This window comes from Delphinapterus leucas, chromosome 19 (assembly GCF_059928025.1).
Source record: "Delphinapterus leucas isolate spDelLeu-1000000601 "Yukka" chromosome 19, BTC_Dleu_Yukka2, whole genome shotgun sequence".
Taxonomy (NCBI): domain Eukaryota; kingdom Metazoa; phylum Chordata; class Mammalia; order Artiodactyla; family Monodontidae; genus Delphinapterus; species Delphinapterus leucas.
In genome coordinates this window covers 50,462,865-50,483,135 of record NC_143147.1, presented here as the reverse complement: position 1 = coordinate 50,483,135, position 20,271 = coordinate 50,462,865, and the positions used below count along the sequence as shown (strand labels likewise).

Genomic DNA, 20,271 nt, shown 5'->3' with positions numbered 1-20,271 from the left:
GAGAGACTGTAACTCCCAGTGGGGCGTAGGAATCAGGTGAATGTACTTTGGGGGGGTTAATTTTGATCACAAGGAAGGGGCTCAGAATGTGATGGGGGGACTCTGAGTGAGGGATCACGGGGTGGGGGGCTGACGTCTCGGCGTGTACTCTCAGAAAAACTGTAATTCCTGGGGGGTGTCAAACTCTGGGTGATCTTAATGGGGGAGGGCCAGCATGTGAATTGCGGGGATGTCTAAGTGTACGTGTGATGGGGGTGAAGATCCGAACGAGTGTGCCAGCGGGGTGTGTGGCTGGGCATCGGAGTGGGCTGGTGTGGGGCAGCTCTCCGGAGGGCAGGAGCCTCTGGTCCCAGGGAGGGGAGAGTCGGAAGCAGAGCCGCCAGGAACTGACCAATGGGGAGAGCGCCCGTATTTGCACTCAGGAGCCTGCAAATTCCTGGGCCCTCAGAAATCCGCCCGACACCGTCCCCCCTCCCCCGCCCAACCCCGGGCATAAAAGGCGCCAGGTGAGGGCCTTGCCACTCCTCTTGCCGACTGCAGCCACTCCGACCGGTGTCGCCCGCGTCCTCCTTCGCCATGACTTCCTACAGCTATCGCCAGTCGTCGGCCACCTCTTCCTTCGGGGGTCTGGGCAGCGGCTCCACGCGCTTCGGGGCGGGAGGCGCCTTCCGCGCGCCCAGCATCCACGGGGGCTCGGGTGGCCGCGGCGTGTCGGTGTCCTCCGCCCGCTTCGTGTCCTCGTCCTCCTCCGGGGGCTACGGCGGCGGCTATGCGGGCGCCCTGGCCGGCTCCGACGGGCTGCTGGCGGGCAACGAGAAGTTCACCATGCAGAACCTCAACGACCGCCTGGCCTCCTACCTGGAGAAGGTGCGCGCCCTGGAGGAGGCCAACGGCGACTTGGAGGTGAAGATCCGCGACTGGTACCAGAAGCAGGGGCCCGGGCCCGCCCGCGACTACAGCCACTACTTCAAGACCATCGAGGCCCTGCGGGACCAGGTGGGAGGCGGCCCGGCCGCGGGAAGTGCACCTGCCGCGTATACCCAGCCCCGCGGGGCGGGTGAGGCCCGAGGCGGGGCCGGCGGGCGCCAGAGCCACCTCCCGGCCGGGGCGGGAGCGAGGGTTAGGATGGGGGAGGGCCCGCAGGGTGGGGCGGAGGGAAGCCGGCCGGTGAGGAGGGGCAGGACCACGGGGCAGGAAGTGGAGGCCTGGTGGGGGGGAGCGGGTTAATGTGGGGGACTGGAGGGCGGGAGGAAGAAGGCGCGCCGGTCGGCTAGGCCTGGGAAAGGGGGGAGGAAGGAGGGGGAAGAGATGGGGCGCGCTGTGGGCTGCCCTGAGGTCTGGACCTGAGTCGCTGTCCTGAGGTCTGGACCTGAGTCGCTGTGCAACAGGGAAATGCAAGAGTTTGGCCAGGGAGGAATCTGGTTCTCGCCAGGCCAGACCTGCCTTCTGCTGCCCCCGGTGTGAGGCCCTCTGCATTCCTTGTCTCCCGCCGGGCGGGTCTGGTTTCCATCACGCTGAGGCTGAAGCCCCTCCCCCGCCCAGGGGGCCACTGGGGACTTAGAGGAGCTCTAGGAAGAATGGGCGAGGCTAACTCTGGCCCCTGGGCAAGGAGGGACGTATGCTGTGGTCCCCGGACTGGGTGAAGGAGAGACGAATGCTGAGCTTGTGAAGACCTCTGTGGAGAGGCCCCGTGCCGTGTGGGTGAAGACCCCAAGTCCCAGCTACAGCCTCTTGCTGGGAGGCCCTCAGGGTCCTTCAGGGTGGGGCTTGGTCTCTGCCCACAGGGAACAGCTCAGAGCTGGGATCTCGGTCCCGAAGAAATGTTTCAGAAGCCAGTGGGACATTTAACAGCCTCACACGTTGGGTCTCCAAACGCACAGTCCCCGCAGCGTAGGCCAGGGCCCACCCTGTGCCTGGCGTGGTGCTGGGTGCCAGGGGCCTAGACCAGACCCGTAGATGAGGGAGAGCTAGAGATGTAAACAACGAGCATAGTGCTTTCAAACTTTATAAACTGTGACCTACACAAGGGAATACACTTTGCCTCAAAGAGGAGGCACAAAGTGTCAGCACATAATAGATGCTCGACAGAGCGCTTTCCCTTCCCCGAAGGCAGAAGGTGCTTTGAGTGGGGGTCAGACCACAGGTCAGACCACAGCCCGCCCCTGTGCTCCCTGCATCTGGTTTGCGGATCACTAGAAGTTGCCTCCCTATGAGCATTTATAGTTTTCCTGGGTGCAGGTCGTGGAGACTTTTCCCCCCAGGCTTACCTCCCTGCCCTTCCCATTTCCCCCTGGCTCAGCCTCCCTGGCGGTAGTTTCTCCCGCTCCAGCTCCTGGGCCTGGACCCATTCCAAGGCCTCCCAGGGAGCAGGCTGATGGGCAGCCTGGGGTGGCTGAGGCTTTGGTCTCCAGGCGGTGGAGGCACACAGGCACGCATACTCCTTTGCTCTTCTCTCTCCTCTGGGAAGAAAGTGGGTGGACAGTGCCCATGTACGAACTGGTGCCAACCTCCTGCCTTCCGCCTTCCAGATTCTTGGTGCCACCATTGAGAATTCCAAGATAGTCCTGCAGATCGACAATGCCCGTTTGGCTGCAGATGACTTTCGAACCAAGTGAGTGTCTGTGCCTTGGGGGCTGCAGAAGCCAGGGCAGGGGAGGGGGGCAATCTCAGGCACTTATGGGGCTCAGTGCCGTGGGGGAAATGGACTCTGCTCTCACCCACCCCAGCTGGTCTGAAGCACACCCCATCCCCCATGGGCCCCTGAACCCAGGGGAGGTGGGGAAGTCTTCAGAGGTGCAGAGGAAATGCTGGCCTGACAGCAACTATTTCCTCCAAAAGGTTTGAGACGGAGCACGCCCTGCGCGTGAGCGTGGAGGCCGACATCAACGGCCTACGCAGGGTGCTGGACGAGCTGACCCTGGCCAGGACCGACCTGGAGATGCAGATCGAGAACCTCAAGGAGGAGCTGGCCTACCTGAAGAAGAATCACGAGGAGGTGGGTTTCAAGCTGGGCTTCCCATCCATCTCCGCCCAGCTTCCCAGAGCTGAGGACACTTTTCTTTATCCTGTATCCTCTGACCGTGGCCACATCTGCTGCACCCTTGACCTGGCCCTGAGTGTGTCATGTGGCTCCCAAGGGTTCCAGCAGGGGATGGTGGTGACCCCATCTGTACCCCAGCGCTGGCTCCTAGGTCTGCACCTGAAAACCAGACCCCTATGGCCTGGGGGATGGGGGAGTGACCTGGCTCAGGCCCCGCAGGCTCTGGGCCCTGACATGCCCATCTCTGTTGTATCTTTCTAGGAAATCAGTGTCCTGAAGGGCCAGGTGGGTGGTCAGGTCAGCGTGGAGGTGGACTCCGCCCCGGGCATCGACCTAGCCAAGATCCTGAGTGACATGAGAAGCCAATATGAGGTCATGGCTGAGAAGAACCGGAAGGATGCTGAGGCCTGGTTCACCAGCCAGGTATGGAGGGGGAGGCAGGTGCCCCTTGGGGAGGTGGCAAGGAGAGTGGGCTTAATGCTCCCAGGCAAGGGTCTGCCTCAGCGCTTACTCCCTCTGCCTCCTCTCACTGCAGACTGAGGAGCTGAACAGGGAGGTCGCTGGCCACACGGAACAGCTGCAGATCAGCAAGACAGAGGTCACCGACCTGCGGCGTACCCTCCAGGGTCTGGAGATCGAGCTGCAGTCTCAGCTCAGCATGGTATGTGCCTTCTGCCCTGTGGGATGCACACTCGTGTCCTTGCGGCCTCGGGCAGCCTGGATGGTGGCTGGGCCCATGCCGTCGCTGGGCACCAGGCTCTGCTGAGTCTCCTTCCCTCTCCCTGCCCTCAGAAAGCTGCCCTGGGAGACACGCTGGCCGAAACGGAGGCTCGCTTTGGAGCCCAGCTGGCGCAGATCCAGGCGCTGATCAGTGGTGTCGAAGCCCAGCTGAGCGATGTGCGTGCCGACACCGAGCGGCAGAACCAGGAGTACCAGCACCTAATGGACATCAAGTCCGGGCTGGAGCAGGAGATCGCCACCTACCGAAACCTGCTGGAGGGCCAGGACGCCTACTACAACAACCTGTCCACCCCGAAGGTCCTCTGAGTCTGGCAGCCTCCTGGCCTTCCTACCCTGCTGCAGAGGGATTCCCCTGGGTAGGGGCATGGGAGGGGAGGGACCCTTATCCCTGGCTCTCCCCCGATCTTCCAATAAAACTTTATGGCCCAAGGGAGGAAGGACGTTGAGTTTGTTATTTCAGCCCATGGTGGGGGGGGGGCCAGGCCTTGGCACTGTTTAGGTTTTATTGTTTAGGTTTCATTTGGACCAGAGTCCACGCTTTCCCCGGAAAGGGGAGGGAGGGTGCTCACAAACTCCAGCTGTTACAGTAATTCCTTTGCAGAGGTCTTCCTGTATCTCACCTGTTCCCTAAAACAAGGATGTTTAATAAGCATTGCTCCCATTTTACAGAGGGATAAACTAAGGCTCAGAGAGGCGAAGTGGGTTGTTGTATATATAACTGTTCTAACACATGGCAAAGGTGGGATTTGAAACTGGTTTTTGCTTCCAGATTTAGTTTTCTTTCCACTGAACTCACCCCTAGGGTTGGTTTGTGTTTGTGTATCTGTAATTAATGTTTACTGAGCACCTACTAAGTGCTATTTAATCAAACAACCCTGAAAGGTAGTGAGTTGTATCCTATAGAGTAGGAAGCAGGCTCAGAGAGGTTAAGTAACTTGAGCAAGGCCACATAGCAACTACGTGGCAGAGCTAGGGCCAGAATTACATTTCCTGATTCTTAACCCACAGTGCCACCCCTGCACCCCATCTCCTAGGATGACACTGCTTGTGCCATTTCCTCTGTACATTCCAGTCTTGCTGTGTGTGAAGGCCTAGGACTGGGATCCCCTGAGGCAGTTCCTCCTGACAGGATTTTCCACCTAACTTAAGGAGAAACTGGGGCTTTGGGGTCAGGGGGCGGGCACCAGCTCAGAACAGGGCTGGAGAGGGCGCCCTCGGTGGGGTGTGTGTGCGCATGCACTGACACCTCCATCCATCCCCTGGCAGCCCCGCGTAAGCCCCTTACGCCCACCAGCCCACACCTGGGCTCAGAGCCTGGAATAGGACCCAGCTGTGACCCAGACCTCCCACAGAGACCCCCAAACTGGCTTGCCTGGGGCCCGTCCCGGGCCCCCAAAGGAATGCAATTCCCAGCTTCCGGGTACAACTCTGCTCTTGGGTTGGTATGGTCCTGTCCCTGTGATTTACAGCTTAGCTGCCAAGAACAGAGGCCAATTAAAGGTAAATATGTCCCACTTCCCCCAGCAGAGAGGTTCAGGCTGAGTGGGTCTGTTCAGGCCCCGTGGATCTGTCTGTGACAGCGGCCGACCCTGTGAGGGAGGGGGCTGAGTGAGGCGGAAGGTCTCTAGGCGGACAGATGGACGCTCTGCCACCTGTGCTCAGCACTGCGCTAAGGAGGCTCAGGACCCCGCCATACCTGGTGTTCATCCTGAAGGGGGTGCTTTTTTCGCCATTTTCCATGAAGCTTGGTAGGCTCATTAGCTTACTCCAAATCACAGGCTGGTGACCCCCGAGCCCAGCTCTTCCCGCTTCCCCTGCCGCAGCCCTGGGCCAGGAGCCCCTTCTGCCACGTCCCCAGTTATTCCGCTCTGGCCGTCAGCACCTACAGACTCACTCTCCCACTTGACTTAGGAGGCCTTGGAGCTAGAGGCCAGAGGCCTGGCTGCACCCCCAGTCCCAGGCTGGGAGTGCCCAGATATTTGTCCCCTGTTCGTGAAAGCCTCTGTTGTCACAGCTGAAACCCTCTTCTGTGCCCCAGAGGCCCCTGGAATGTGGCTGTGAGGCGGGGTCTGGGCCCCATACAGGTGGGGCTGGTGACTGGGTCTCAGGTCTGGGTGTCAGGAATAAAGCTTTCCTTTGTGTGCAGGTGCGCGCGCGTGTGTGTGTGTGTGTGTGTGTGTGTGTGTGTGGACACTTTTCTGTCTCAGTCTGGGAGCTGAAACTAGGGGTACTGTGTTGACAGGAGCAGCTGGGATAGAGGAAAGGGAGCGAGAGGAAGGGGGAGGGGATTTGGGGGGGGGCAGCCCTGCTGGTCATCTTGACCACTTCAGTTTGCAAGCATTTCCGGTCTGTCATCTTGCTCCATCCCCGTGAGTCAGACTGGGCCAGAGTTATTTCCATTTTTCCAATTGGTAGACTGAGGCTCGGAGAGAGGAGGCTTGATTACTCAACGCCATGTAACTAATAAATGAGAAATGAGGAATTCTCCAGGTCCCAGGGTATGCCCTCTCTCTGACCCTGGCATCTCCCTGGGGAGCAGAGGAGATTCTAACATCTATGGAGGTCCCCACTCCCCCTGTGACACTGAATGCTCACTGTGGCCCTGTAGCTGGGGCCAGTGTTAATGGGGTCAGTGTGTTTTTTTTTTAAATTTTTTTATTGTGGTAAAATACACATAACATAAACATTACCATCTTACACATTTCTCGGTGCACAGTTCTGTGGCAGTCCTGTGCACTCACATTGTTGTGCAAGCATGTCGTGCAAGCATCACCCTCCATCCTCATAACTCTTTCTATCTTGTAAAACGGAAACTTTATCCCCATTAATCCATAACTCCTCATTCTCTCTCCCCACCCCTGGCAACCACCATTACACTTTCTGTCTCTATGATTTTGACTCTTCTTAGTATCTCATGTAAGTGGGAAAATGGCCCAATTTTAAGTCAGGAACCTGGCTCGGAGATGTTGAGCCACACCCAGAGGTGGAGTCCAGCTCAGGCTCTTTCCACTGGGCTGCATCGTCCCATCCCTAGGAGGGAAGGCTGGCTCTGGGACAGCCTGTCTGCCTGCAGTGGGCAAAGGACAGAAACTGGCACAGCATCCCGGGCGGGCTGCCTGGGGCAGGGCCCAGGTCTGCAGTCTGGGCTGGAGCCAAATGGAGCTTGGTCTCCACCCTTGCCCAGCCATCACCTTCTGGCGCTAGTGAATAGGCTCCGGCCACCCAGGCCTTGAGCTCATAGGAACTGTTTGGACCGAAACCAGGGATTTGTGACTGGGGCAGCTGCTGCCTGGCCTGGGCCTGAGAGCGTAGGGAAAGCCCCCTTGAGGGGCTGCTGGAGGGGAGTCAGGGTGCAGAGAGAGGCTGGCTGGGGTCCAGCCCTCCCTCACCCCGGGGTGATGCCACATAATTTTTCCCGGGGTAATTGCTGGGGCCGTAATGTCTGCAGAGGCTTTAATGAGCTATGGCTGATCTGAGTTTGATTATTTTTCTTTCAGAGGAAAGGACAGTATCCTCCCATCCACGAGACAATACCTCACTGTCTGGGCCCAGCACTCAGAGGCTGGCTCACTGTGATGCTGGGTGAGGAGAAGCCCACCCCCACGTACCAGGAATACTCCACTACCCCAGCTCAGGTGCAGGAATCTGGAGTCTGGGGAGGGGAACATCTTCTTTTCCTGTCTCCTGTTTGAGTGTGGGCGGGGGGGACGGTCAGAGGACCCAGTGAGTCCCGGCGATGCCCTCTTACTAGCTGTGCCACTTATACAAATCACTTCCCTCTCTGAGCTGCAATTTCATTCCTTCTGAAATAGGGGCAGGGATCATCTTCTTAGCTGTGAGGAACAGAGGAGGCATGGATGCAGAAGTGCACTGTAAACTGTGAAGGATGCGGTGGAAGTAAGAATTTACTGTTATTAGAGCAATAATAACAATGACCTGCATTGCCCAGTAGGTGCTGGTTACGGAAGAATATGGCAGACTGTGACGGTCACTCACAGGGCAGATCTGATGCCCAAGGACAAAAAAAAAGTCCCCGCAGGTGATGCTACTTGGGAGTCCTAAGTATTGGACATGCACCCCACCATCCGGTGCCTCAGAAGACGGGGAGCAAGGAGGAGGCAGGATGGGGGCTTTTGGGCCTCAGGGCTTCCCCGTAAGTGGGAGCTGAGAGTGCCCGTTGCCACAAGGAAACTGAGACTTGAATGGTACCGTGTCCAAGGTTTTCCAAGCAGTGATGGGTAGAGCCAGGCTTGAAGCCAGGTCCCAGGGAATCCAGAGCTCCATCAGCTTCACGGTGCTGCAGCTGTGGTCCAGGAGTCCTCCTCCTGACCCTCCAGCCTGGTCTTGCTCACTTCCCCGCCCCTGGCTCTCTCTAAACCCCGTAGCCAAAGCCAGAGGGCCAGGCCACACCTCCGGTGGCACTGCCCACAGGTATCAGGTATCCCCGGAACACGGGCCCCTGAGCTGGCGGCGGAGAAGAGGGCTCTCCTGAGTGTTGGACTCCCCTCTTTGGCCTCAGCATCCTGCTCTCTGAAGCGGTGCCTCGACCTTCAAGATCTCCGAGGTGTCTTCCAGCCTGCCCTGCGGGCCTCTCTATCCCCCCACCCCTCACGGTGCTCAGGCACATACAGCTTTCTGGATCGGATCCCTCCTCAGCTTCACGGTGCTTGATGGGACAAACAGGGTTAATCTAGCGCCGCTGTGCAGCGACTTGCCTCTCCCTGGAGAAAGCAGGGGCTTTCTGGAACTTGCTCCCGTCTTATCTGCAGAGGTTTGCCCCAACTTGTCCCAGGAGCAAGCAAAGGTTCAGTGACATGTAGTTGGCAGGCGGTGGGATTATCAATCAGCCCCTTGTCAGCCCTGAGCCCGCTGGCTTTTGTGAGAATGCCAGTGCCATGGGGCTGAGGGCCAGTGTGGGGGAGCTGGAGAAGAAGGAGGGGAACTGGGGGTGGGAGAGGAGAGGAGGAGAGGGGTCCATTTGGAGCATCAGGGAAGTGACAGATGCTGGCCCCTCTGGTCACCTCAGCTGGAACTTGACTCAGGATCCCTCTCCTGTCCTCAGCCTATCCCTGTGGGCCCTGCATTCCTCTGTGTACCTCTGCCCGCCAATGCCCAGAGCCTGCAGGCTCGCACATGGGGTCTGTGAGAGGGACTGCACAGGGCAGCGATGAAAAGTGGATTCTCGAACTGAGAGCAGGGAGCCGGCCACCTGCGGGCAGCAGAGAAGTCCAGCGGAATGTGGAGCTGGCCTGAGCCTCTAAGAGTGCAGGCGGAGGCCTGGCAGACGTGATGCGAGTTTGCTTCTTTCGGTTTTCTCCTGGAGAGTAGAGATGAACCTGTAATCCAAGTGTTAAAACCATGGCCCGGGGCAAAACACCATTCATTCTGAATCATCTCTTTTGTTGCATTAAAAAAATAGAAAGAAAAGAAAAACCCCAAACCAGCCACGTGGAGGTGTGCAGGTGGCTGTGTTTGTCAGGAAGGCAGAAGGAGTTGGCTTCCCTTTGGGGGAGGAGACATGGCCCCACAACACCCTGGGAGGGGTATATAAGGAGCCTGGGGCTGGGGGTGACAGGTGCAGACCTCGGGTTTCAGCCCAGCTCACGCCTCCTGCCAGCTTTGCTTGTGCTGCTGAGGGCTCAGGGCTGCTGCCTGGCCATGAGCACCACATTTCTGCAGACTTCTTCCTCCACCTTTGGGGGTGGCTCGACCTGGGGGGGTTCCCTCATGGCTGGGGGAGTTGGCTTTGGTGGGAGGAGTCTCTATGGGGGAGGTGGGAGCCGCAGTATCTCAGATTCTTCTGCCAGGTTTGTCTCCTCGGGGTCAGCAGGGGGCTATGGGGGTGGCTTCAGTGGAGGGGCTGGTAGTGGTTTGGGTGGAGGCTTTGGTGGTGGCTTTGGTGACTTCGGCGGTGGCGGCCTCCTCTCTGGCAACGAGAAGCTCACCATGCAGAATCTCAACGACCGCCTGGCCTCCTACCTGGAGAAGGTGCGCGCCCTGGAGGAGGCCAATGCTGACCTGGAGGTGAAGATCCGCGACTGGTACCAGAAGCAGAGCCCAACCAGCCCGGAGCACGACTACAGCCCCTACTTCAAGACCATCGAAGAACTCCGAGACAAGGTGAGTCCTCGGGCGTCAGGGAGAGGGGAGCAGGTGGCTGGTGCCAGCCGCCTGGGGGAAATCCTTGCCTTCCCAGGTAATGATGTGTAACCTCGGCAAACTTGGAGCATGGGGAATGCGTTCCAGGTGTGGATGCCCGCAAACATCTGCTCAACCTGGCAGTGCTGGGGATCCTGGCACGCTGGTCTCGACCAGTAGGGGCCGAGGTGAGAGCAGTGTTCACACCCTGCAGGGCTCTGCCTAGAGCGTTCCTTTGGGTTTTTTGCAAGAACGGAGGTGTAGAGATGAACCTCTGGTTCTAGGAGTCCAGAACACCAGCACTGCCTGCCTCACCCTTCGAATGTCTTGGGTGGCAAAAGCACTGTTGGACCTTAGGAGACCTGGAACTGGGTATGGGCTCTCCCAGCCACTCACTCACCCTTCACTCACCTGCACCAGTTTCTGCAGCTGCCCCCCAGTTTCCCCCTGACTGGAATGTCCTGTAGATGCATGGCTGTGTTAAGGTGTGCAGGAGGCCGGCGACCGTGAGTTGTCTACAGGGGAGGCTGGTGGAGTACCCCCAAGAGGGCACCGTCTCCAGGCCAGGCACTTTCCACAGGGGGTTCTCTGCAACCCTGGCTCCTTGGTCTTTCATGTTCTGGAGACGAGGAGGGTGGCTTGGGGCAGACCAAGTGTTGGCCTGGACTCTGCCCCGGGGCCCTACAGGCTTCCGTTGCTGGTGTCAGAGGGGAGATGTTTAGTGAGGGGTCCCGCCTGGGGTGCAGGGCAGGGAGAGCAGCAGGGAAGAGGGAGGGGTCCTCTAGACACCAGCTCCCTGTATCTTGCAGATCCTGGCGGCCACCATCGACAACTCCCGGGTTAGCCTGGAGATTGACAACTCCAGGCTAGCTGCGGATGACTTCAGACTCAAGTATGTTCCCTCTGCCCCCTCTCCCAACCCAAGTGGCCCAGACCCCTCACCCTTCCTCACTTGGGTTCCCTCTTCCTTTCCAGGTATGAGAACGAGCTGGCCCTGCGCCAGAGCATGGAGGCCGACATCAACGGCCTCCGCAGGGTGCTGGACGAGCTGACCCTGGCCAGAGCCGACCTGGAGCTGCAGACTGAGAGCCTGAACGAGGAGCTGGCCTACCTCCGGAAGAACCACGAGGAAGTGAGAGCCAGGCAGTGGCTGGGGCTGATGGGAGGCAGAGTGGGGCCTCTGGGGCCTCCTCATAGTTGGGGGAAGGGCTTCGTGGTTCAGATATGCACGCCCCCCAACACAGGTGTTCCCATGGAGAGGAAGGGGCACTGTCGACCCAGACCCCTTGTCTCCTCTGATCCATAGCCAGGCCAGGTGGCCAGTGGGTACTGCTGTCCTGATTTGCTTCATGAGCTGACACAAAGGCCCTACTGTCTTGAGGTCCTCCCTCGGCAGGACCTAGAGAGGAGGAGGGACCCTTAGTGCTGAGGGGCTCGTGCGATCAAAAGTCTTCACGTACAGTGGGAAACAGGGGCCCGGGATGGGTACGGGGCAGAGCCAACGTCACGTGGTGAGTTAGGGATGGAGCCGGGATTGGCACTGGGACCCCAGACTCAGCTCTGGCTTCCGCCCTCTGTCTCTGAATGGGCCCCACCCACCCTGCAGGAGATGAAGGAGTTCAGCAACCAGCTGGCCGGCCAGGTCAACGTGGAGATGGACGCAGCACCGGGCGTGGACCTGACCCGCGTGCTGGCGGAGATGAGGGAGCAGTACGAGGCCATGGCGGAGAAGAACCGCCGGGATGCCGAGGCCTGGTTCTTCAGCAAGGTGGGCCTGACCTGCCAGCCCCGCTCCAGCTCCCTGAGCTCCTGGGAGGCCCGTGGAGCTCACTTGTCTTGTGCATGACCTACAGACAGAGGAGCTGAATAAGGAGGTGGCCTCCAACACAGAGATGATCCAGACCAGCAAGACGGAGATCGTAGACCTGAGACGCACGGTGCAGGGGCTGGAGATGGAGCTGCAGTCCCAACTCAGCAAGGTCTGGCTCCCACCCCACCCACCCCAGCCTCTCCCACCCTCCGTGGCTATGTAAGCCTTGGTGTTCCCGAGCTCCCTTTGGGGCTGTTCCTTGCCATCCATTCAGCCTCTCTCCCCAGGCCCTCGGCGGCTTCCTGTCTAGCCTGATGTGATGTCTGTTGGTCTGCTGCCCCACCAGAAAGCCGGGCTGGAGAGCACGCTGGCGGAGACCGAGTGCCGCTACGCCCTGCAGCTGCAGCAGATCCAGGGCTTCACCAACAGCATCGAGGCCCAGCTGAGCGAGCTCCGACGTGAGATGGAGTGCCAGAACCAGGAGTACAAGATGCTGCTGGACATCAAGGCGCGGCTGGAGCAGGAGATCGCCACCTACCGCAGCCTGCTGGAGGGCCAGGACGCCAGGCAGGGGCTCGGGTGCAGGGGGCAGCGAGGGAGGGGCCGGTTGTGGTTGAGTGGGGAGAGTCATCTTAAGTGCAGCGTCTACAGTGAAAAGAGAACAGAACAAGGAGTAAGAGGTTCTGGACTCTGCGCTCTAATCTTTGGCCGCTACCATGGGCAGGTCCTGTCACCTCTCTGGACCTGTGTACCTTCTGTAAATGATAGCAGTTGGGCTCGTGGTCTTGGATTTAATGCTGGCTCCATTTCCAGCATGAAATAGATGGAGTGTTATCATAGATCAGAATCTGTGTGCTTGGGGGTGGCTCTCAGGATGTCCCAGGCTTTCGAGAAGTCAGATGTGGGAGTGAGGGTGGTGTGAGGGCTGGAGAGGACGGCTTAGCTGTCTCCCGGGGCCTCCTGTAGGCAGACCTGAGTTTTTGTCCGTTGCTTACATCTGCTGCCCCCTCTCTTTCAGGATGGCTGGCATTGGTACCAGAGAAGGTAAGAGGCTTCACTCTTATTTTTTCTGGCCACACTGGGCGGCATGCGGGATCTTAGTTCCCCGACCAGGGATTGAACCCGTGCCCCCTGCAGTGGAAGTGTGGAGACTTAACCACTGAACTGCCAGAGAAGTCCAAGAGACTTAGCTCTTCCTGAGTTGAGGGGAGAGGGAAGCTATTGAAGCCACAATTCTTCTTGGAATGGGGAGGAAGGTGAAAGAGGCCAAGCATCCCAGTAGGGTGGGGACATGCCCATTCCAGTAGGTACCTCTTCCCCAGTGGGACCCCTCTATCAGCGCTGGTAGGATTGGGATTGAAGATTTACTGAGAACCTTCCAGGATGAGTAAGCTTTGTCCAGGGTATAGCCTCCCCCGGCTCCCCCTCCCCCGCCTCCCCCCCCACCCGCCCCACCTTCATGCACTTATGGTGAGATGCCCATGATTAATTTCTGTTTATGTACAGCTTAAAAGCCCTGACATTCTTGCTCACTGCACAGCATACCTGCCGCTGCCGCCGCCAATCTCCATGAGTGATTCAGCACCAGTCCTCCTGGCAACTCTGGGAGGATTGGCCAATGGCCATTATCAGGGGTGCTGTGCAGTTCTCCCAGAGCTCAGCCAAGGTCCTGGCCCCTTGGGAGGGAGGACAGGGAGAGTCTCCCACTCTAAAGCTTGTCTCTTCTTTCTACAGCCTCCCTGGGAGGTGGTGGCAGCGGCAAAGTCCTCATCAATGTTGAGGAGTCAGTGGATGGGAAGTTGGTTTCTTCTCAAAAGAGAGACATCTAAGTACCCAGCGCAGGAGAGACACCCCCGTCATCCCCACCCTCCCCAGGCTGAGTGGACAGCTGGCCGGAGGGACCAGAAAAGCAAACTCGGGCTTCCCTGGTGGCACAGTGGTTAACAATCCACCTGCCAGTGCAGGGGACACGGGTTCGAGCCCTGGTCCAGGAAGATCCCACATGCCGTGGAGCAACTAAGCCCGCGAGCCACAACTACTGAGCCTGCGCCCTAGAGCCCACGAGCCACAACTACCAAAGCCTGTGCGCCTAGAGCCTGTGCTCCGCAACAAGAGAAGCCACTGCAATCAGAAGCCCTCGCACTGCAACCAAGAGCAGCCCCCCACTCGCTGCAACTAGAGAAAGCCCGCGAGCAGCAATGAAGACCCAACACAGCCAAATAATAATAATAATAATAAATAAAGAAAAAAAAAAAAAAGAAAAGCAAACTCCAGGCACTGCCTTCAGAGGGTCCAGCTCAAGGGGTCCCTCATCTCCTAGTTGGGTGCTTCACATGCTTTCCCAGACCCCGCTTCAGCTTTCCCACCTCCCTTACAGCAGGGAGGTGCAAGAAGCAGCTGTATTGTGTAACCAGCTCATGGTTTGTACCATGTCCATGCAATAAAGAATTGCTTTTCCTTTTGCAAGTATCTCTTGGGAGTATGTCCAGTTTTTCTTGTTGGTGGCCTCTGAGGAAGCCCAGGGCCCACACGCTGCCATCTCCCCCTGACTTTGAACTCGTCCCTGCGTGGTCACTCTTTGGGTTACCTGGGGCGCCTGGGACAAATCAGGTGGCTCAGATGACTTGCTGTCTTGCTTACCCCATTTAGTGATCACAGAAGCAGGAGGCGGGGTTCCTTAGAGCAGTGTGTTGTCCTTAGCACAGGGCTGGACACATGGGCTAATCACTTGTTGGATGGTTGACTGAATCGATGGCTCTGGTTCACCACTCTGTGGTTGGCACTGTGCTAGGCGCACCCACCTATGGGTCTCATTTAACCAACTGCCGGTGGTCAGGATTTATTATTCCATCTTAGAGATGAAGGAACTTAGAGAAGCTTACAGATGAGGAGGTCAGGCTGATGACTTGCCCAGAGGCCTCGTGGATGGGTAGTAAGCAGCAGGGCTGGGGCTGGGCCCCACACCTGTATAACTCCAAGACCAGGGCTTGTTCTGGGACCCCAGGCCCTGGTTCTTCACAGCTCATTGACAGGACCTTCCTCCTTGCTTCTGGCCCTCACCATATGTACCCCTGAACCTCCCCTCTTTTCCAGCCAGGCACACCTGACCTCCAGAGCGGCTGAGCCAGTTCCCCTCTCTGCCCCCCTGCAAAGCTGGCCCCCATCCCCCGCGAAGCTGTCATCTCCTCACAAAGCACTGAAAGTGCCCAGAGGGAAAAACACCAGCTCCAGGAAGTCCTCCCTGATTTCTCCAAGCTTAAGTCCAAAGCAACACCAACCCCTACTTGCCCTTCTCTGTCTAAATCCTGCTCCTGCTCTCCAGTCACCAGTCTCCACCTGAGGGCTCATTACAGCAGCGGTATCCACGCACACCTGATTTGTCGCTTCTGGTTTGGGGCTGTTTCCTTTGGGATTCGTAGCTCCTGATAGAGGGCAGGGAATGAGGAAGTGGAGAACTCTGGGTGCCATGGCTGGGCTGGGCTCGGGCGAGGATTGTGGGGAGAGGGAGAACCGGTTTCTTTGTTCTGCTGGGAAGAGCAGGTAGGAGGTGCCGCGGTTCTCCTTAGAATCAGATCATTTGGGAGGAGGGCCAGGCCCTCTGAGAGGGAGCCCCTAGGTCTCGCTGGGTACAACTCCTCACCCAGCAGCAGTGGCTGGAGAGAAGGTGGCATCTGTTCTTTCTGGGGGAGATTTAATCTAGAATGTGTCTCCTGAGTACACACTTTGAGGCCCGATTTCCCTGGGGCCGGAGGAAGGAAACGGAATTTATTAAGTGTCAGCACACTGCCAGGCTCTGGGCAGGGCATTCAATGGATGGCATCTCATTTATTCTCCAGACAGCTTTTGAAGCTGTGGGGTCAGACTTCAGAGGCAGTTGTCAGAAGAGGAAACAGAGGGCCAGGGAAGCTCAGTCACTTGAATGAAGCCATAAACTAGGAAATAGTGAAACTGGGTTTGGGACGGTCTCTCTGATTCCAGACCTTTGCTTTTTCCCTGGATGCCATAAGGGTGACAGAAGCTGACAACACCTTCCTTAGAGGGTGTGATGGTCTGAAACCCATTTCTTAACCTCTAGGGGCATCCTGTTCAAGTGTCACACAGCCATTACAGTCAGAAAGATTGTCGTCACATGCCACCTTGGTCTCTCACGCTGTGGTTCAAGCCCAGAGCACCAGGTTCCACGTCCCCAACATCCTGGGCTCAGCCAGGCTCCTTTTGGGAACTCTCCGACCCCACTGCGGCCAGGCTGCTGCTCGTGCCTCGCCGACTTCCGGGCCTCTGTTGAGAGGTCTCAGGCCTCTAAACAGCCACCGAAGAGTCTTCTTTGCTTGCAGAAATAACCACGTCTGCAAAGGCGCAGGGTGGCATGGGGGCTCAGCCCTCATCCAGTGAGCCTTCTCTCCGGGCCAGACCCTGAGCTGTGGGGGTGGGAAGGGGAGGCTGCTTCTATCTCCCCTGAGTTCCCATTCCTGCTCTGCTGGGATTCAGGGACAGGCTATCAGAGAAGCCCTTGGAACTTGCCAAGTCCCGTCCCCTGTCTGACCGTGGAGTGAGAAGCCCACACCTAGGGATAGCTCATGCCTGGCTGAGCCCTTAAATCATCTTCGGGGGCAGAGACAGCCCACTTCCTGCCCCTGGATGGAGGTGGGGCTGGGTTTCCAGCCAATCCGGGAAGCAGGCAGCAGGCCTCTCTCTTCCCCACAGAGAGGGCAGCTTTGGGACTAAGGATTAGGGCCCCGGGGTGTGTGCTGTGTTCAGGCTGGCTTTCCCAGAGCAGGCGTGGGGCGTGCCCACCCCTCTCTCCCTGAGGACTTTGGTCCCTGTTCTCCTCCGGGTCTCAGTTTCCACATCTTTAAATGGAGGTGTCTGACTGGATGAGCTGATCTCGAGGTTGTCTATGGGCTGCTCTGCGTCCTGGGACCTCAGAAGGGAGCCTGGCCTGTGACAGCAGGGGCTGTGTCTGCTCCCTGCACTGCTGAGTCCTCAGAGGAGTAGCTCAATAAATAGCTGTCACACGAATGCATGAACTTTCTTCTCTTTTGCTCTTTCTTGCCTTAGACATGGCTCTGGACATTCGCTAATGTCTTGGGTACGTGCCCACATGGGGGTCACCTGTCCCTCCGTGGGCAGCTGGCGACACGAGGGGAAATAAGGAGGTGGCAGCTTTTCCCATGAGATTTGCAGCTGGGGTGACCCCACTCGATACCATTCCTGCTAGATATTCCTTCTCACCTAAAGCCAGCAGACAGCGTGTCTCTGAAACAGCTTCTTGGACGGTTAGCCAGAGCTCCCCTGTGCCAGGAGCAGTATTTGGAGGACAAAGCCCTTATCTTCAGGAAATGTAAGACTGAGTGGGGGAAATAAGACAGGAATGCCACCAAGTGTCACATGTCTGGTTGCTGTGGGTGCCGTGCTGGCTGCAGAAACCAGAGAGGGAGGCAAAGCAATGGGCTGGCACTGGATGGAGGAGGCCCAGAAGAATTCTCCGCCGGGTCATCTAACAACGAGAAGCTCGCATTTCCTCACTTGTAACAGGGAGGGAAGAGTAACCTTCCGCCTGCCGGGAGCTCCTGTGGGTCAGGTGCTTCTCAAATACTAACTCCTCTAATGCCTATTTTACAGTTGCAGTCACCGAGGCACTGAAAGGTTGAGTAACTTTCCCAAGGTCACACAGCCAGTCTGTGGCAGAAGTAGGGTTGAAACAGGTCCACCTAATTCAAAGCCTTTGCTGGCATTTCTGGGGAACCCTGGTGGTATAAAAGGGATTTTAGAAAGCTGATTATGTAGAAACGTGAAGCCCTGAGGCCTTGAGGCTAGTCTGGAGAAGGCTCCTGGGGATTGCTGTGTCAAGCAGGTGTCTCTGAGGGTGGAGGGCTGACAGAGGGCCCGGGTCCACCGTCTGGGGTGGGTCTGCCTTTCACAAGAGACCCCTCCCCTGTGAGGGAGCCTTAGGACCCTTTGGGAGGCGGTCAGCCAGCCTGGGCTCCAGGCCCCCTGTTGTCCAGGGAGAGAGGGAAGGAGGGAGGAGCCTGATCCAAGATTCAAGCAAGGAATGCTGGGTTAGGAGCTGGGGGATGAGGTCTAGGCCTCAACTTTGCAGATGAAAAATCTGGTGACTCTGGATAAATTTTTGAGAACTAGAGCCTCAGAGGGCTTTGCTGAAGGAAACTTAGAAGCCATTTCAACGTAAGGCCCACAATGAATCACCATATGTACCCCCATATGTACACCATGTGTACAATGAATCAGTGGTAGAGCTAGAGATCCATGCAAAACTCTTCCCTTCCCGCTGCGCTGGGCCTTGGCCTTCTGGGTCTCAGTTTTTCCCACGTGTGAAATGAAGGAGTTGGACGGGGAATTTCCTAGGACAATTTAGGCTTTGACATTTTGCATTGAGCCCCCGAGCTTTGGAGCTCACATGAGGCCAGACAGGCTGACCATCAGACCAACAGCTGCACAGGCCTAACCACTGTGGGATGCAGGCCCATCCACCAGCTGGGTCTTGGGTGACAGGAGGCCTGAGAATGGAGAGGACAAGAGAGAAGGCCCTCTGAATGGGACAGTGCTAACACTAGCCTGAAAGGGATTGACCAGGCAGTTGTTAAGGGTGCAGACCCTAGAGCCAGAGGTTTGAATCTTGGCTCTGACATACTCAAGTTTGGGCGATGTAGTTAACCTCTCTGGGCCTTCGTTTCCTCATCTGGAAAAAGGATACAATAACAATAGCAGAGTTGTTTCAAGGACCACTCTACATGCATGTAGAGTGTCTCACACAGTATTCACAAATGTTAGCTAGTGGTATTTTATTATCTTTTAACACATACAGAATGGAACCCTCAGAGATCAGACACCAAGTTTGCAGCAAGGCTCCAAGACACCAACTGGTGGGGTAGAGAGAGCCAGATGCCAGGTTATGGTGACCTTGGACGAGTGACTTATCTTCCCTGAACCTCAGCTGCCTCATCTATAAAATGGGGCGAATAAAACCCCTCTCCTGTTGTTGCGTGACAACCTGTTAAGCTCAGCTTCCTCTGCAGGGGTCACTCATAATGGGGCTTTCCCTCCCCTTCCCTGGAAACGTTATAGCACAGGTGATTTTGCCAGAACGCAAAGAAGGAAGCTTTAGACGTGTGGGCAGTGCCTCAGCCCCAGCACTCTGTCCTGCCCCGTTTGGACAAGGGCTGGGAGAGGAGAAATGGGGTCCCCAGGATGGGTCTCTACCTAGCTCCCTTCAGTAGCACTGGCATGTGTCCCCCTGCCCCATGGGCCCTGGGGTTCACTTTGAGTCAGAGGAAGGCATTCCCATGCCAAGGCATCACATACCCTGCTTGGGACGGGTGCAGAGGGGCCGTGCCCTGACCCCGTGAGGGAGGCATGTCCTGGCCACCGTGGGGCTTTGGAGGATCTGTGGTTATTGTTCCTCTAAGAGGCGTTGGCTAAACTTGCTCTTCAGCCCCAGGAGGATTGTCATTCCAGGTCTGGCAGGTTCCATTAATTACCTTCTTGGAGGGCTCCTGCTTTGGGCTGAATCACACGTTTTCAGAGAGAGAGAGCTGAGCCATCAGTTTGGGCAGGAGGGCAGGGCAGGGTCCGGGGTCAGCCTGAGTCCCTGGCCTCCCCGTGGTCTTAGAGCACCGCATCCCGGCCTGGCTCTCTCCCTGGCACTGACACCCACTGGGGGAGATGCAGGCTCACTTCCCTACCCATAGAAAACAGAGGCCAAGAAAGCCCTGACTCCGAGCCCTCGTTTCTGGTCTTGCTGAATCAGCGAAGGGGCTTCCAGGACAACCTCAAGCCTGTGTCATCTCACTGCAGCTCCTGGCCTATCCCACCCAGCCCCTCAGGCTGCTGTGGGCGGGCAGCTCCCTGGAGGCCATTCACGGCAACCTTGGCCCCCTTGGTGAGTAGAGGCTTTGAGCCCAAGTCCAGTGTCCTGCATTCGCAGCCCTGGAACCTCTCCTTCTCTCCCGGGCTTCTGAGAGGCCAGCTCAAGGCCCGTTTCTTTTTTCTTTCAGCCTGAGTGGTGAGGCCTCCTCCGCTGGCTTCCTAAGCAGACCCTGAGTTTCAGTCACATCCCAGGCTCGTCGGCAGAGACCCTGGCCCCAGGCTCTGGGTCACATCCTCTGTGTGGCCTCTTGGTCAAACACTCACAAGCTGAGGCAGGTGTCATGTGGTTGGGGGGCTAGAAAGACTTCCTTTCTGGACGTGGCTATGGCTCTGTGGCTGCTATAATGGAGTAATTAAACCCATGGGCCAGGCTGACCTAGGGCTTTTTGACCTCGACACTACTGACCTTCTGGGCTGGAGAATTCTTTGGGGCAGGGGCTGTCCCGTGCAAAGTAGGATATTTAGCCGCATCTCTGGTGTCTATCCTCCAGATCCCAGTAGCATCCCCCAGTTGTGACAACCAGAATGTCTCCAGACACTATCAAATGTCCCTTGGGGAGCAAAATAGCCCGTGACTGAGAACATCCGAATTGATCTATGGTGACAGAGTTGGAATTATGTGTATGTTAGGGGCACGGGGTGTATGGGGGGCGAT

The 20,271-nt window shown here is 57.4% G+C and overlaps 2 protein-coding genes across 3 annotated transcripts; both read left to right on the top strand.

The window, feature by feature from the left end:
- The first annotated feature begins 561 nt into the window (after positions 1–561).
- On the top strand, positions 562–4,203 carry LOC111166411 (keratin, type I cytoskeletal 19). Its single transcript, XM_022558077.3, has 6 exons — positions 562–996; positions 2,529–2,611; positions 2,839–2,995; positions 3,302–3,463; positions 3,576–3,701; positions 3,833–4,203. The coding sequence occupies exons 1-6, from the start codon at positions 577–579 to the stop codon at positions 4,085–4,087; spliced, it is 1,203 nt and encodes a 400-aa protein (XP_022413785.1). The 5' UTR covers positions 562–576; the 3' UTR covers positions 4,088–4,203.
- A 5,017-nt stretch (positions 4,204–9,220) lies between these two features.
- LOC111166410 (keratin, type I cytoskeletal 15) lies at positions 9,221–14,198 on the top strand. 2 transcript variants are annotated; one of them, XM_022558076.3, is made up of 8 exons: positions 9,241–9,901; positions 10,729–10,811; positions 10,895–11,051; positions 11,526–11,687; positions 11,773–11,898; positions 12,076–12,296; positions 12,748–12,773; positions 13,464–14,198. In XM_022558076.3, the coding sequence occupies exons 1-8, from the start codon at positions 9,440–9,442 to the stop codon at positions 13,556–13,558; spliced, it is 1,332 nt and encodes a 443-aa protein (XP_022413784.3). In that variant the 5' UTR covers positions 9,241–9,439; the 3' UTR covers positions 13,559–14,198. The 2 variants fall into 2 exon arrangements, with proteins under 2 accessions (XP_089757366.1, XP_022413784.3); XM_089901240.1 differs by lacking the exons at positions 12,748–12,773; positions 13,464–14,198 and having other exon boundaries at positions 9,221–9,901; positions 12,076–12,741.
- Positions 14,199–20,271: the final 6,073 nt, after the last annotated feature.